We start from the raw sequence: 15,508 nt of genomic DNA on the forward strand, positions 1-15,508 counted from the left end.
AACAGGACAGTGCCTGACACATAGAAATGTCTCAATAAATGTTAAATGGAAAGATGAACAAAATAAACAAATAATGGTCCAGATACAGGGCAAGTTTGGAAAGAAATCATCATAGCACAGGCCATTTCCCAGGGTGCCCAGAGATGATGGTGAATGCGGCTGTCCTCAGGGTGCTTGTCATTTGTCTGAGTTCACGTCGCAGAGCACATTGAGTGTTGGCAGGGCCAGTAGATCTTCAAAGAAATGCGTTAGTCATCTTGGCAGGACCCTGGAGGCCTGCAGAGAAGTGTGGGGACACAGGCAGAGCCGTGAATCTCAGCCTCACCCAGAAGGGCAAGCAACCAGCCCTGGGGGGCTGGCAGCCACCCCGTACCTGCCTTTCTCTGGAGCTGTGTCTGGTAGATGGAGCCCCTGGGTATCAGAATGATGTTATCGTTGGGTCTGGGCAATGATTTCTGGGTCTGGTTGGGGTTATCTTGCTGTGGATTTCTTTAGGCAACACTTGGATTCCTGGGTACTTGGGCTCCCTGGGAAAGCATGGATTGACATGGCAGTTCTTTCTCTGTGGCAAAGGAGAGGCTGCAGTTGAAATGCAGAAGTGATAGGTCTTGATGCACCTGCGAGGCCTCACCCTCAAGAGACCCAAGAGGATTCAGGCGTTGGTAATTCAGTATGTCACAGAGCACTGGGGCCTTCAGATTGAAGGTAGACTTACTGCAGGTGCCTCTTTTTTTTTTCCCCTCTGATAACCAGATAGGTTTTTCTTCTTTTCTACCAGTCCCAAAATACAAAGTTTTAGACCCTTAGTGCTTCCAGATTCTGAGAGAATGTAGCACCACCCAAGATTGGAGGTATCTATCTCTAGTATAAATCATGGCTCATGGTAGGTACAGATATACATAGGGATGAAGAGTGTCTTAAACTTCCCAAAATGATGGTTGCAGCCATTCCAGGTGAATATAAACCTTTTTTTTTCTCCCAAGAAGCCAATCAAGGGGAAGTCCTGGGAAAGAGAGGAATCAGACGAGAGGTATAGTTTGCAAAACCCAGGAATGGTTCTGTGTCTTTGATGCCTTGAAGAGTTTCCAAACTAGAAACATGATGACCTTTCCTAGAGTCAGCATGCCCTGGCTGAGGATGTACCCTAGGATGGCCACCGCAGGCCGTGACAACACAGTGTCTCTGTTAATGGAGAGGTATTAGTTGTGGGGAGAGGGAGTTTCTAAATTATGATTCAAAAGAGAACCCCCAAATTCAGAGGCTTAAAGAACAAAGAAGCTGATTTCTCTCTTGCATAACATCAGAGATGAGTGTCCAGGTCAGCAGATAACTGCTTCTTATGGCCATTTAGGGGCCAGGTTCCTTACTCTTGTGGCTCCTCTATTCCCCATGGCTTATTTTATCTCCCTGGTTGAAGCAGGGTCCACATTCCAGCAGCATGGAGGGAGGAAGAGACCTTGTGTCAGCCTACATTTACATTTTGAGGCCAAGTTCAAGGAATATAGATTGAACTATGAACCCCTTAAGGATAAAGACTAATTAAAAACACATCTTGGCATTCCCAAATCCCCAGAACATAGCATAGTAACCACACATGGAGGGTGCCAGATAAATATATGTAGAAATTTGTGTTAAGGTTTTTTTGGTTGCAAGAACATATTATTAGGAGTTTAGTGGAGGTCATCCTCTAGAGTTGAAATAAAGGAGATAAGTAGTCAAGTCTCAGAAAGAATAGGAACTAGCATAGCATCGGGGCTCTCAGCAGCTTGAGGCCAAGGACACGTTCTCCAGGGCAACACTCTGGACTCAGTGCCCCAAACCCTGAGGCTTGGTATGGATTCACTGAATGTTCCAGCTTTACAGGCAGAACATGGCTGTCCCAGGCTGGGCCAGCTGTCAACCCCTATCAGCACGCTCCAGCCAGGAGCACAGAGGAGAGACACAGAAGAGACCCCTCGGTGCCACCCGTGTATTGGAGCTGTTTCCAGAGAAGGGAAAACTGTCACAGGGATTATTATTCAAATACCTGACCATGCCCTGGTTCAGGAAGCCTTACACACTTCAATTTGTTAGGTGCTGGTACCCAGCAGGGGAGATGCAGCAGCCAAAGAGCAGGACAGGCTATTTGAAGTAGCTGGGCCTTAGAGGTGGTTTTGAAAATGTGTGTAAGTTTGGGACATACACTAGACAGTGGTAATCTTGGTAGAGTCCCAGTTTGACACTTCTATGCTTCACAGGAGGCTCTGGAAGACACCTTGAGGGTCTGATAAGCCCCAGCCATAGGTGTGGGGCTATGGGCTTCTGGAAGCCCTGAATCTTCTGCCATCACCTGGCTGTGGTTGGACCCAAGGGAGGAGTGGAGGCTCAGTCCAGTCTCTGTTGCACCACTAAGATCACACTTTAGCCTCCTGTCTTTCTCTAAGCCAAAAGCATGGGACCCTCAGCTCTGCCAGGCCATCTGCCTAGGTATCTCATTTCAGAGGGGCTGATCATTGCTTTCTGAAAGTGGGTGCCAAGAACAACGTTATTCCAAAGCAAGCACATACCAGGCAGGGGCCACAGCTCATCTGCCCTGACCCTCCCAGAGATGCCACAGTGTCTAACTCTGTACTCCGAACCGGAGACACAGATATCTTATATTCTGCAGATAGTAACCCCTTACGATTCTACTGCATGTTGGAGTTAAGGAGGTAGGCTGGTTTTAACTCTCTCTCTCTTCTGTTTCCCCAGTTGGGTTTAATATTAGGAAGACTGTTCAGCTGGCCTCCATCACTCAGCTGGAAAGGTTAGGAAAATATCTATTTGTATTGGGAACTTGACAGCTTGACTCACCTTAGAAGAAATCTGGCACAACTATCTGGCAACTAGCCAGCCTTAGATTAGCCAGTCTGACAAAGGGCTTCCCAAATTGGCTTAAATTAATGAGAAGGGAAGGGTTCTGCCTGCTCTTGAGCTTCATTCTTTCCTTCTGTGTGCCCTGGACCCATGGCTCTGTGTGATGATATCTGGTGTGTCTGTGTGCCATTGGGCTATACCCAATTTGAGTTGCCTGTGAAGGCAGTACAAAGCTTTTGGAAGTGTATTGGTTATTTATTGCTATCTAACAAATTACCCCAAAAGCGAGCAACTCAAAATAACAGCTATTATCTCAAATTCCTTGGTCAGGAATCTGGGCATAGCTTAGTTGGGTGCCTCTGATCCAGAGTCTCTCACAAGGCTGCAGTCACTTTGCTGACTGGGACCACAGTCTTTACAAGGTACCCCCTTGGATCTGCCAGCTCACTCACATGGCTATTGACAGACCTCAGGTCCTCTTTGACTGTTGATCAGAGATACCAGCTTCTCTCCATGTGGGATTCTCTGTAGAACAACTCACAACATGACAGCTGGCTTCCCTCAGAGGGAGCAAACAAGAGAGAGTACCCAAGATGGAAGCCTTGGTCTTTTTGTAACCTAATCTTGGAAATGACATCCTATCGCTTCTGCTGTATTTTATTCTTTAGAAGTGGGTCACTAGGTCCAGTCCACACTCAAGGGGAGGGGATGACCGAAGAAATCATTGAGGATTACCTTACAGACTGTCTACACAGCCAGTCTCAGAGACGTGATGCCAATAAGGGGTTTGTTACTGGTCTGTGAGTTCTAGGAGATGCCAGGAAAAAGGAATGAGACAGTTATCAAAGTCAAGGACTTGAGGCCAAAACTAGGAGCTGGGATGTCTGGGTGGAGTAAAGGGGCAGCAGAGGAATCAAAGAATGAGTGAGAGCCAATAACAGAAGTGCCCTGAGATAGGAAAAAGTATAAAGGATTCGATGGGGCACTGAGGAACCAGTTTTGGGAAGCCTGCTCATAACACACAGGTGTTCTCATACTTATGGGGCGGCATCTTGAGGCATGAGGTTGGGCAGAACAGATGCTGGTGGTACAATTACACAAGAGAGGAATCAAGAGGGTCACTGATTTGTTCCAGAACAAGTTGATTTTTGTAGTGCTTGTGAGACATCCAGATGGAGATGTTCTTTGGGCAACTGAAAAAGGATGGGAGATCTAGGAAGGACCTGCATGTGTAGGGTTGGGAACACCTCAGACTTGCGGGCAGAGGCAGGAGAAGGGGCCATCAAGGTGGACTAAGGAACAGTCAGGTCCTCAGGCAACCATGACTCAAAGTGTCTCTAACACACTTACCTTCCCTCTTTGAGACCTGTCATGAACCTGCAACCCTGGTTTGTGTTTAGATTTTTCTTGAACTCAACTGCATTAAAAAATATCTTAAATTTGGTGTTTATTTCAAATTGCATTTTTAAGGGCTAAACTTTATTTTTAAAGCAGTTTCAGCTTTATGGAAAAATTGAGAAAGTAGTATAGAGAGTTTCCATATACCCCACATTCAGTTTCTCCTATTATTAACAGCTGACATTAGGATGGTCAATTTGTTACAATTAATTAATCAATATGATATATTATGATTGACTAAAGTTTATTAGTTTATTCAAATTTCCTTAGTTTTTAACCTACTGTCCTTTTTCTGTCCCTGGATCCCATCCAGGATACCACACTGCATTTAGTTGTCATGCCTCCTTAAGCTTTTTTGGCTGTGAAAGTTTCTCAGACTTTTCTTGTTTTTGGTGACCTTGAGGAATACTAGTCAGGTATTTTTAGAATGTCCCTCTGTTGGGATTTGTCTGATGTTTTCCTCATGATTAGACAGACTAGGGTTGTGGGTGTTGGGGGGGAAAGACTGCAGAGGTGAAGTGCTATTCTCAGCACCTCACATCATTGGCGATGTTGACCTTGATTACCTGGCTGAGGTAGTTTGCCAGTTTCCTCCGCTTAAAGTTACTCTTTTTTTTTCCACCTTGCTGTATGCACTCTTTACAAGGACGTCACTGTGAGCAACTTACGCTTAAGAAGTAAGGAGTTGTTTTCTACTTTCTTTCAGGGTGGAGAACTTACACAAATTATTGAGGATTATTCAACCCGGTAGATTTGTCTTTTCTCCCTGTTTACTTATTTAATCAATCATTCATTTAAATCAGTATGGATTCATGGATATTTAATTTATGCTTTGGGTTATAATCCAACACTGTATTGTTTTGCTTCAATTGCTCCAGCTCTGGCCTTTGCCAAGCTCTTTCAGTTTACTTGGCTGTTGTTTTTGCAAACGACCATCACTGTAATGGTTTTTTGGGTTTTTTAGTACTTTCTTACTTTCTGGCAGTGTAAGATACTTCAGGTTTATTGTGTATATTTCCTGCCCTAATCCTGGAATCAGCCATTTCTCCAAGGAGTCCTGGTTCCTTTTATTGGAGAATGGTATTAGAAGCTAAAATCTGGGCACTGGGAGGGCTCAACTATATTTTTATCCTTTACTATCTCCTAACCTATCAAATATGCTATACTTTTGCATGGCCTACATTTGTTTCCATTTTGGCTTCTAATTTCTTTATATACTTTGCTACCCATTCTCTCATTTGTTTTCTATCTACATTTTAAAGCTGCTTAAATGGGCTTTGTCTGGACTCATGTTCATGGGTTATTGCTAGATTCTTTAATCAAATCTACTGTTTCAAGTCTTCTTCCTAAAGTAAGGGGACTGCCATTTTCTCAAATAAAACTGTAACATTTGCCTTGAGTTTGTAAGCTTGTAAAAATTAGAATTTCTAAAAACCTTTGTTGGGGAAGGAGAGAGGGAGTCATCTGGACACCCAGAGAGCTGGATTGAGTTGGGACCCTATACCAGAGAAACCTTTAGTTTCATGAAGCTATGTCCATTTTCTGTGCTTGATAAAAAGCCTGGATTCAAAGAAAGAGGAGCAATATTTATGGTGCTTTTAATAATTTATCTTTGCTGCTGCCACCCTGAAACACAAGCATGGCCAAAAATCCCTCTTCCTTCAGTTAGCAAACACAGACTGAGCTTTTACAGAAAGAGCTTTTAAAATACACACACACACACACACACACACACACACAAATGAAAATGTAAAAGTGTAGATTTTTTACAAACAGCATAGAAATTAACAGAGCACAATTTTCTCGACCTAACATAACCATGATTTGCCCAATTGTCATTATTGCAGACCTGGAATTCTTTAAGCTCTCACTTCTGCTTCTCAACCTGAGTGGAGGAAGGGGGCCAGCACTGCTGGGTCTGATGGGAGTCTGAGGCCCCTCCAGGGCCTTCCTGGGCATGAGTCCCCATTTGCCCCTGGGATGCCTGGCTGTCCTGGTACTTCCCTGGTGCTCTCAGCTTCTCCTAATTCCCAGCTCACTGTCTCTAGCAGTCACCATCTGGGCTTCAACTCAGCTGGGCCTAATTTTCCAAATGTCCCTCCTGGTAGCCCTCTTTCTCTGCCCTAGAAGTTCTACCCATTTCTCTGTGCTACATGGCTATCCAAAGAATACTTCTGAAGTTCCTGATAAGCCTGGTCATACTCGTCTATGGAGCTGAGTCTCTTGCCAGCTTTACGAGTAGTGTCACCACTGGCCAGGCGGCCTGTGGAGGCCACTGCCTTCCAAACTTGGAGTCTATCCCTTTTCCAGAGTGCTATCACAGCTCTTTCCTTCTCATGCCTCCTAGTGGCCCTCTCAGGAAGGTTCTTTTTTTTTTTTTTTTTCAGCCTCTGAGATGCCCAGTTCTAATGATATTTGTAAAACCATGAAGATTGACCTGTTCAAGCTCAATGACTACAAAAATCTTTTATCAAATTCTGAATAGGGACCAGATATTTCAAGTAGTTCTCACTCTACCCCTTACAATCCCTCCAATCCCCAGCTGGTTTTTGCAAAATAAGTCACTGTGGTTTAACATCCAAAAAATACCTTAAACATCTAACAGAGTGTTTGCTAAGGCAGAGATGAAGTAGGGTGCTCAGTGAAGGGGTAGCTGGAAACGCTAACCTCTCCTATGTGCTTAGTTAATAATATAGCAGGTGTAAGTGAAGGCAAGCAACAAGGTCCTACTGTATAGCATAGGGAACTATATTAGATGCCTTGCAAATAGCCTCTAATGAAAAAGAATATGAAAAGGAATATATATATGTATTCCTGAATCAGTATAACTGAATCACTATGGTGTACACCAGAAATTAACACAACATTGTAAACCGACTATACTTCAATTAAAAAAAAGAAAAGAAGTGAGGGCAGAATGAACATTCTTCTAGAATCCCATGGTGACTGAATCAAATGAAGTGGCAAAATCACTTGTAGACCTCACATTTTCACAGTCTGGGAGAATTGACTGTGTAGCACCATTAAAACTGGACTTTTATTAAGGGTCCTATAAGTAAGGGGATGTCTCAGTAATGTTTAATCTATATAGAATACAAATATCACTCTTGAGTTGGTTACCTGGATGAAAACACAATGAGCTATAAATTGAAAGTCTTGACTAATGTTGATTCAGTGGAAGCTATATTCACAATTTCTCCCTTTCCATAAGTACCTGTCTACTGAGATAGACCACTGGTACATTCAGTGCTTGCTAATCTCTTGACATCATCTAAGTTAAAGACCCACTGTACCTAGAGAAGAGAATGCCTTGTCATCATCAAAGGAAACCTGGTAAACTTATTTTCTTCTTTCTTTGTAGATTTACACAGACATTTGCTCTAGTGCCATTGTTCTTGAAGTTTCATCCATCACAATAGAAGCCAGTGAAAGGGTATAAAAAGCTTTTCAGTGTCTTTTGTTACAAAGATTTTTATTTGTGATTGCTTTCCTCTGAAAAGGAAAAACCCTGCGTGGAAGACCTAAGGTCCTAGCAAATATTAAGCAGAGGGCAAAGTTCCTTGCAGGCAGAGGAAGGTCCCACAGGGACAGGATCTGAAGTTGCACGTCCACACGGGCACATGGAGTTAAAGCTGACACTTATTTCAGCATTTTCTGCTGAGCCATGGGCTCTGTTCTCTGACCTAGGCCTGAAACAGGCTTATTCGGACGTAATTGCATCGGCTCCAAACCTCCTTTTAAAACTGCAAATCTTCCAGATTGCTGTATCTCTGAGCTTTCCACTAAGAAGAGCACTTTTTTTTTTTTTTTGCTAACATGCAAGACCATGTATCTCAGGGAAAACTGAGGCAAATGCCTGGGGTTTTTGCCATAGAAGGGGAATGGGATCACATACAACGGAATTGGATTATTTTATCTCCAGTTAAGAATTGGAGAAAAATAGCCTGTATTTTAAATCCTGTACCTTGGAGAAAAATTCAATTGCTGTTGAAGAGTATATCAATTATTAAGTGTGGAGCCAATGCTATTTTGGTTGCATCTACAATGAGAAGATCATTTCCAGGAATATCATACGCTTCGCTTCAGTCCACCCCAGCCCCAGTCTTTCCTCTGAGGCAGAAATAATAGCGCCGGGTAAGGTGGGGAGGAGGGCCAGGATTGTGGGGCAGAGAAATAGATTGTCACAGGGACAGAAGGATACGAACAGCAGGTGTTTTTGAAAGCTGACTCCTAAACTAGTTAATTTTGGTTCATTAATGTTGATTAAGGCAGCTCTCCTCTTTGCAGAATGGGTGGAGCCCAGCAGGGAACTTTCCATTCATTTTGAAAATGGCTTTGATTTTTCTTGTGAGTAGAATCCTCTCTCAGGCTGTGGGAATATGCCCTGTGATGTGACGAGGGTTAGAGTCAGGGAATCCCTCTCTCTCTGCTCGGCTCTCCTGTCTCCTTCCCATCTGGGCTCAAGACCTGCTTTCCTGGGAAGCTTCACCTTACAATCTTGAGCACCCAATCAGGCCGTTGGGTCTCTGAGATGTCCATCTACCACTAACGCAATAGCCTTTTAAGTTTCTTTCCCTATTTCCTATAGTTTGTGAGCCAAGACACACAGAACCACCTGGATCCACATCCAACCCTTTCTGGACACGTTTATTTATTTATTTTTTGGTAACAATTTTATGGAGAGAGAATGCACAATTAACCCATTTGAAGTGTTCAATTTAGTGGCAGACAGTACTTTCCTTGGACCCCCTGCTCTGCTTTCACACCATCTCCTTCCTCCAGGAACAGGTATGGGCAGATGGTGGGACCCAGACTTGACTGGAGCTGACTCTAAGAACTTTCCTAACTAAAGCATCTGCTGGGTAAGAAATATAGGGACATCCACTAACCCACGGTGGGGCCTGCTAACTGAGTAGGGCTTCTGCAGGAAGCTGGCATACTCTGTCATACAGGGGGAAAGTGGCTTTTCAGAAAGAGCCTGGATTTCTTAAGTTGGTAGATTCCAGCCTCACTAGATGCACACACTGATACTGCCAGTTCAGCACTCAGAGGACATTATTTTAATCAACAGTAATGATCATTCATTCCTTCACTCAACAAATATTTATTGAGCTTCAACAAGGAGCCTGACACTGTTCTAGGATTTGAGGACACTGCTGTGAACTAGATCTAGGGTCCCTGCTCTCAAAAGGAATGAGCAGAAAGTCTGGTAGGGAGATAGATGATAACTAAGAAACAGGTGGGTGAGCAAGATGATTTTTTCTTTTAAACACTGATAAAGGAGTCAAAAAATACGTTGATATGCTAGAATGGTGGTCAGAGAAGGCTTCTCTGAGGAAGTGACTTTGAACTGAGACTTGATTGGCAAGAAGGCATAAACCACGTCATGCTCTGGAGCAGAACGTCCCAGGCTGAGGGAGTAGCAGGTGCATGGCCCCAGATGTAACTGAGCAGAAAGAGAAGGCAGGACACAGCAAGGATGGGCCAAAGGAAAAAGAGAGAATTTGGTTAAGAGGATATGTGCTGAGGTTTTTCTTTTTCTTTTTCTTTTTTTTAACTGAAAACATAATCCTTGCACTGGTTTAAAAATAAATAAATAAATAAAGACAAAGGGTTTACAGTAACCAGTAACAAACAGGCCTCATTTCTACCCTAACCTTCCCAGTCCCTCATCCAAAAAACAACCACCATAACTGTAATTTATGTATTCTTTCAGAAATCTTATCCTATATCTATGCTAGATCCATATCTAGATAGCTTTAAAATAAAGGGGGAATAATTTAGTCCACAGCTCAGGAGGGAGGCCTTTTTTGTTTAGCAATTTGGCTTAGAATTGGTTGTACAAGAGTCTGCATGAACAAAAGCATTAAGTTCAGACAGGCCATTATTAAAATAACGAGTCCCCTAATTATGGCCATTGAGGTTACTTCTAGACTTTTGCTGTTGAAAACAATGCAATGATCCTTAAATGCACATCTCTGTGTAATAGGTGACTACCTCCATAAGATAAACCCCTGGTGTTAAAATTGCTGGATCACTAGGTGTGTGCATTTAAAATGTTGACAGATGTGGTCAAATGTGTGCTGAGCTTTTTTACACTCTGGAGGATTGAAGGGACTCTTTATGATAGATATTATGAAAGAGTGCATTCAGGTCCAATCTGAAGGAATAACTGTTAACATTCAAAAATGAGCTTAAATGAAGCTCAAGTTTAAAAAGAATTTAATTTTTTTATTCTGGACAATTTCAAATAAATACAAGAGGGAAGAGGTCAATATAAAGAACCCTATCACTCAGCTTCAACAGTTATCAACTCATGGCCAGTCTTGTTTCATCTAGATCCTCAATCCACTTGCCCCTGTCTTTGATTATTTCGAAGCAAATATCAGACATTATATCATCCCTTCATTAAATATTTCAGGATATGAAAGTGACTTACTGAGGATTAGTTTTCTTGTAGAATGACCCACATTCAAGATTTGTCAGAGCATTTCCTCTGGTATCGCCTAATATGTTCCTCCCTTCCCGGGGGTGTTTGATGCTGGGTAGAGAGGAGAGTTGGGGGTGAGCCACCATGGGAGGCAAGAGAGCCTGCAAAGACTCTGGGCTTCAGTACTGGGTCTGATATTTACTAGGAGCTGTGGGTCCTTGAGCAAGTCTAACCTTCTGAAGCCTTATTTCCTCATTCGGAAAATGAGGGGAATAGTTGAATGTTTTCGTGTAAAGCTGAGCTTGTATTGACATGTGGAAAGGGCTCTAGGTCACTGTAAGAACAAGGGACCCGGAGTGGTGGTGGGAAGGGCCATCACATCATAAGGCAACATAGTAGCAGGATGGGAGTGAGGGCTGGGCCGAGATAAAGAAGGGGGGTCATTCTGTAATGGCATCAAGAGTGTTGCTGCTAATGATGAAGGGTAGGAGAAGATGCCACCCGCATATACGGCACTTTGGTATAAAGATTATTTTGAGCTAAAAGCACTTACCAAAACATCAGGTACAAGAAATGTGCTCTGACTCTTTCCCTTTTCTTTTAAGAGCAGGAGATAAAATCCCCATATGCAAGATAGATGGGTAGATATATAAGGGTATACTCCTCTATATGGGGAGGAAAGTACCTTTTTTTTTTTTCAATGGAGGTACTAGGGATTAAACCCAGGACCTCATGTATACTAAACATGTGCTCCACCACTGAGTTATACCCATCCCCAGCAAAGTACCAATCTTATCATCAAGGACAGAAGTTGAAGCTGAGAGAATTCTGGACAAACAGACCTTGTTAAAATAATTCTTAACTGCCTTTAGCCTCCCCTTACATCTTAGTTACTTTTCTACAGTTGCTTCTCTTTGTTCAACCTCGTATAGAAGCATTTAGGTTCTGCCACTTCCTAGGGTCTTCATTTTCTTCTGAGGGCTCCAGTATCATATACAATTTGTATTAAATAAATTTTGATGCTTTTCTCCGGTTATTCTTATGTCAATCTAATTCTCAATTTCGGTCAAAAACCCTAAAAGGGTAGAGAGAAAATTTTGCTTCCCCTCTAATAATTTCACAGTGACCTTCTCAAGGCTGGAAATTTAAAGAAGATAGTGTTTCTTTTGCTTGCATGACAGCATAAAGTGTCATGGAGCAGAGAAACAGGCAAGGGCTTTGGTGTGGGATGTGACATGTCCCACTGGTGGTTTCTCACCTTTAAGAGTGGGGGCCGTGTGCTGGGGTGGTTCTGAGGGCAGTTTATTGGAAGTTACATCCTTCCTTTCTACAGAGGTATTTGTGCATAGTGGGTGAAGTCATTAGAGTCTTTCATTTATATAAAATTAGAGACTTTGGAAGGTTATCATTTCCATTCAAAAAGCTGACTGTTTAAAGCATCCACTGATTCTGCAGATGTTGAGAAATAAACTGGTATAAACACAAACATCTGGAAATATGAAATTAACAGTAGAACAAGGGCTTTTTAAGGCCCAGTCGATAAGTAAGCTGCAGGGACTGGCCACAGGGCATTTCAATTTACAAAGCTTTGGGGCAGGGTGATGGGAGACTTTTCTATGTTCTATCTTTTCTTCAGCAAGCTCAGCTTCCCACAAAAGCCCTCTTACTATTACCCTTATTTTCCAGATGAGGAAATGGGGCTTCAAGAGGTTAGACTTGCTCAAGGACCCAGAACACATCCAGTTACGCAGTGCAAAGTGATGGAGGAATCCATTTTCAACCCAGGCTCAGCAGCATATGGGTTACAACTTCTCACTGAATTTTTGATATTTTGGATTAATTATTTGTGATTGGTCACATTTTTAGATGAATCAACTCACTTGTCCAATTTGTATTTATTTACAATCCAGGAATGAGAATGAGCATGGCCTGCCTGGGCTAATAGAGGCATACATGAAGTGAGATTTTTTCCAGTGTCATGTCCTGAGCGATATACCACCCCTACATCATCTCATTTAATCCCCATTTCACCCCTTTGATGGAGCTATGTTTACCTCCATTCTAGGGATGAGAAAACTGAGGCTCTAAGAGGTTAAGAAACTTGTTCCAATTCACTTAGCGAATCAGTTGTGCAGACAGGATTTGAAACTAGAGAGGGCCCTAAGAACCAGTGTGGGTTTCACCTAGACCTTTTAGGTCTTTAGACCTTTTAGGTTCTAGAACTGGGGAATGACTTGATGAAAAAGAAGAGAAGAGCTGTCGAGTGGCATAGTACAGGATTCACAGAGGAAGGAAAGACGTGGAGTGCAGAGATCACATAGGACATTACGGCAGCAATGCAGGCCCTGGAGATGGAGTCACTAGAGTCTGGAACTAGAAAACCTGGTTCCAGTCATGTCTCCACCATGATGCTACTGGCTGGGGAACCTTGGGCAGGTTACAGCCACATCTCTGAAGTCTTGTTACTCCTCCCTAAATAATGGGCTTATAAACTGAGACTAGAAAATCTCTTTCAAATTCTAAAATTCTGCCTGATGCCTTTAAATTTTAATGCAGCCTAAAGATTTATATACGAAGAATTTAAACATCATCTAGAATCCAGAAAAAATTTAGGTGTAATAATGCTCATCATAATCTTCTTTTCAAAGTACAAAGGAGTAGAATTGTCTTTAAGAATGCTTTCTAAACCAGATTATATTGAGACAAGTCAATCATTTCTGCATCTTATTGTTTTCTTTGTTTAAGAAAATGATTTGGGGATAGTTGCTGTAGTGGTGGTTGATGATATTAAAATCAAGTAAGAATATTACCCTTGAAACAAATGAAATGATTTAAACCTATCTCTCTAAGATACTTTATGAAAATATACCTAGGAGACACAAATTATACTGTCATCAAATTAATTTGTTTTCTAAGCTCAAATTTAATTTAAAATATGATAGCTCTTCAACTGGTTCAATCAACAAACTTTAAAGAGATTTTTAGATAGAGAAACAGGAAATATAGTAATGTTGAAGCAAATAATCAACAAAATAGTTGTTCTGTTGCTTGTGATGCTTCTAGAAAGTATTTTTAACAACTCCCTGAGGAATTGGCTCTCGCTGGTGTGAAGCCAGGCTTTTCTTTCCGTTAGCAGCTGCAAACTTTTCTCCATCCTTATATCCTATAACAAATCCATTTCCAAGCCCTGCTGAGTCTTGTCTCAGTGTTTCTCAAAACTGACACTTCCTCATCTACAAAGATTTGGGGGGTGGTTTGCAGAAGTGGCCTCCTTAGAACAACCCATGAGGGCAAATGGATCTTCCTGAAATAAAGTCAATTCTATTATTAAAACCTTCAGGGGTCCCACTGCTTATAGGATAAAATCTAAATTCTGCAGTGGAGATCCCTATCCTTTCAGCCAAGCAAATGCATTAGCTTTCTTTACAGACTTTAATCTTCCACGCCTGAGATTTTGTTACTTGGAATGCTCTGCTCTTTCCGCCAGTTTATGGCCATCACCTTCTTCGATTCTGTCTTGAATCTCATTTCTTTCAGGGTGTTCTGGTTTAGTAGCTATTAAGCAAAAAACTCCTGTTTTTGAGTTTTTCATCACATTAAGTACTTTAAAAATAAATTATTCAAGTCTAGGGATAAACAACTTACAGTGATTTTCATTCTTTAAGAAATCATCCAGAATGATTTTACTTTCTGAGAGAGACCATTCCAAATTTTAGGTGTATGATTTTTTCGCTAGGAATCCACAGTAGAATCAGAGCGAAACGACTCTTTATGGTGACCTCTAGTGGGCAAGGGACAATCCTACAAAATTATGAAAAGTGAAGGGCGAAATAAAACCCTTCCCAGTAAACAGCTGGGTTACCCTGAGGTCAGATGACCGCATCCCACCCTACCTCACTCTTATTTTTTCTTCCAGGATTTGTTTTGCATTTAACACAGTTTGCCTTATAACTCACCTGTTTCGCCTCTGGCGGGTACTGCGCGGGCAGGGCTGCCGATGTCGGAAGTCTTCTGAATTGCTGGGAGCAGTTTAAAATAATCCCTGCCAAGTGGAACCCACTCCTCGGGCATCGAGCAGTGTCTGGGGCAATTAGCTCTGCAGAGCCTTGATGGGCTCTTCAGGCTCCGAGTGCCGGTCCTGCCAGCCGGCTCCGAGGTGCACGGGGGAAATTAAGACAATATGAAAAGGAGGATGAAGACGACGGCAAGGATAAATTCTGTTCTTGACAGTGGCAAGGCGATTTCCCCCAGATTTCCATCCCATTCTACAAGAAGCGTCACGAGGGGATTCAGGGTCGCTACACGTAGCGCTCTCTTAGGACCCGCGCTCTAGAAAGCGGGGGCTAGAGTCGCTCTCCTCCGGGAGAGGGCAGGCGGGAGGGCGGCACTGAGACTGGGTGCTGGGGTGTGCGGCCGCCTTCGGAGCACGCGGTATGTGGGTCCCCGCGCCGGGAGAGGAAGAGCAAAGTCGGCAAGAAAAGAATTGCTGGGGTGCTTTCTCTGAGAAATCCTTTGGGGCGGTCTCACAGATCGAGCTGAGCTCCGGAGAGTTTCTGGAAAAAGCTTTCCAAACGCCATCTGTCCCCGCCCCTCAAATCCCGCACCCCAGTCCTCACTCCTCCTTGCCCGCCTGTCCCCTCTCCTTGGGGGCTGTTAAAAGGGCCCTTGGGAGCTCCCCAAATCATCCTGATGGCCCGAGGCGGGACGCGGGAACAGAGACCCCTCCGCCTCTACCGGGGCCTCCCGGCTCCACGCACCCCCGCCCCGCGGACCCCTCCTGGCCAATGCGGGAGGGAGCGGAGAGGGAGGACCGCGTCACGAGGCGGGGAGCCCGAGGTCCAGGGC

General features: G+C 43.2%; 1 protein-coding gene across 4 annotated transcripts in view; it reads right to left on the minus strand.

The window, feature by feature from the left end:
- The window catches only part of MTA3 (metastasis associated 1 family member 3), a 168,115-nt gene extending 152,673 nt beyond the window's left edge, over positions 1-15,442 (minus strand). For all 4 annotated transcript variants that reach the window (XR_001459810.3, XM_006211455.4, XM_006211454.4 and 1 more), the window contains exon 1: positions 14,620-15,442. Coding sequence is in view for 3 of the 4 variants with exons in the window: in XM_006211455.4 (XP_006211517.2) it covers positions 14,620-14,734 (115 nt within the window). In the remaining variant the exon portion in view is untranslated. The remainder of the gene's footprint in view (positions 1-14,619) is intronic.
- Positions 15,443-15,508: the final 66 nt, after the last annotated feature.

The sequence above is a fragment of the Vicugna pacos genome, chromosome 15, assembly GCF_048564905.1.
Source record: "Vicugna pacos chromosome 15, VicPac4, whole genome shotgun sequence".
Lineage (NCBI taxonomy): Eukaryota > Metazoa > Chordata > Mammalia > Artiodactyla > Camelidae > Vicugna > Vicugna pacos.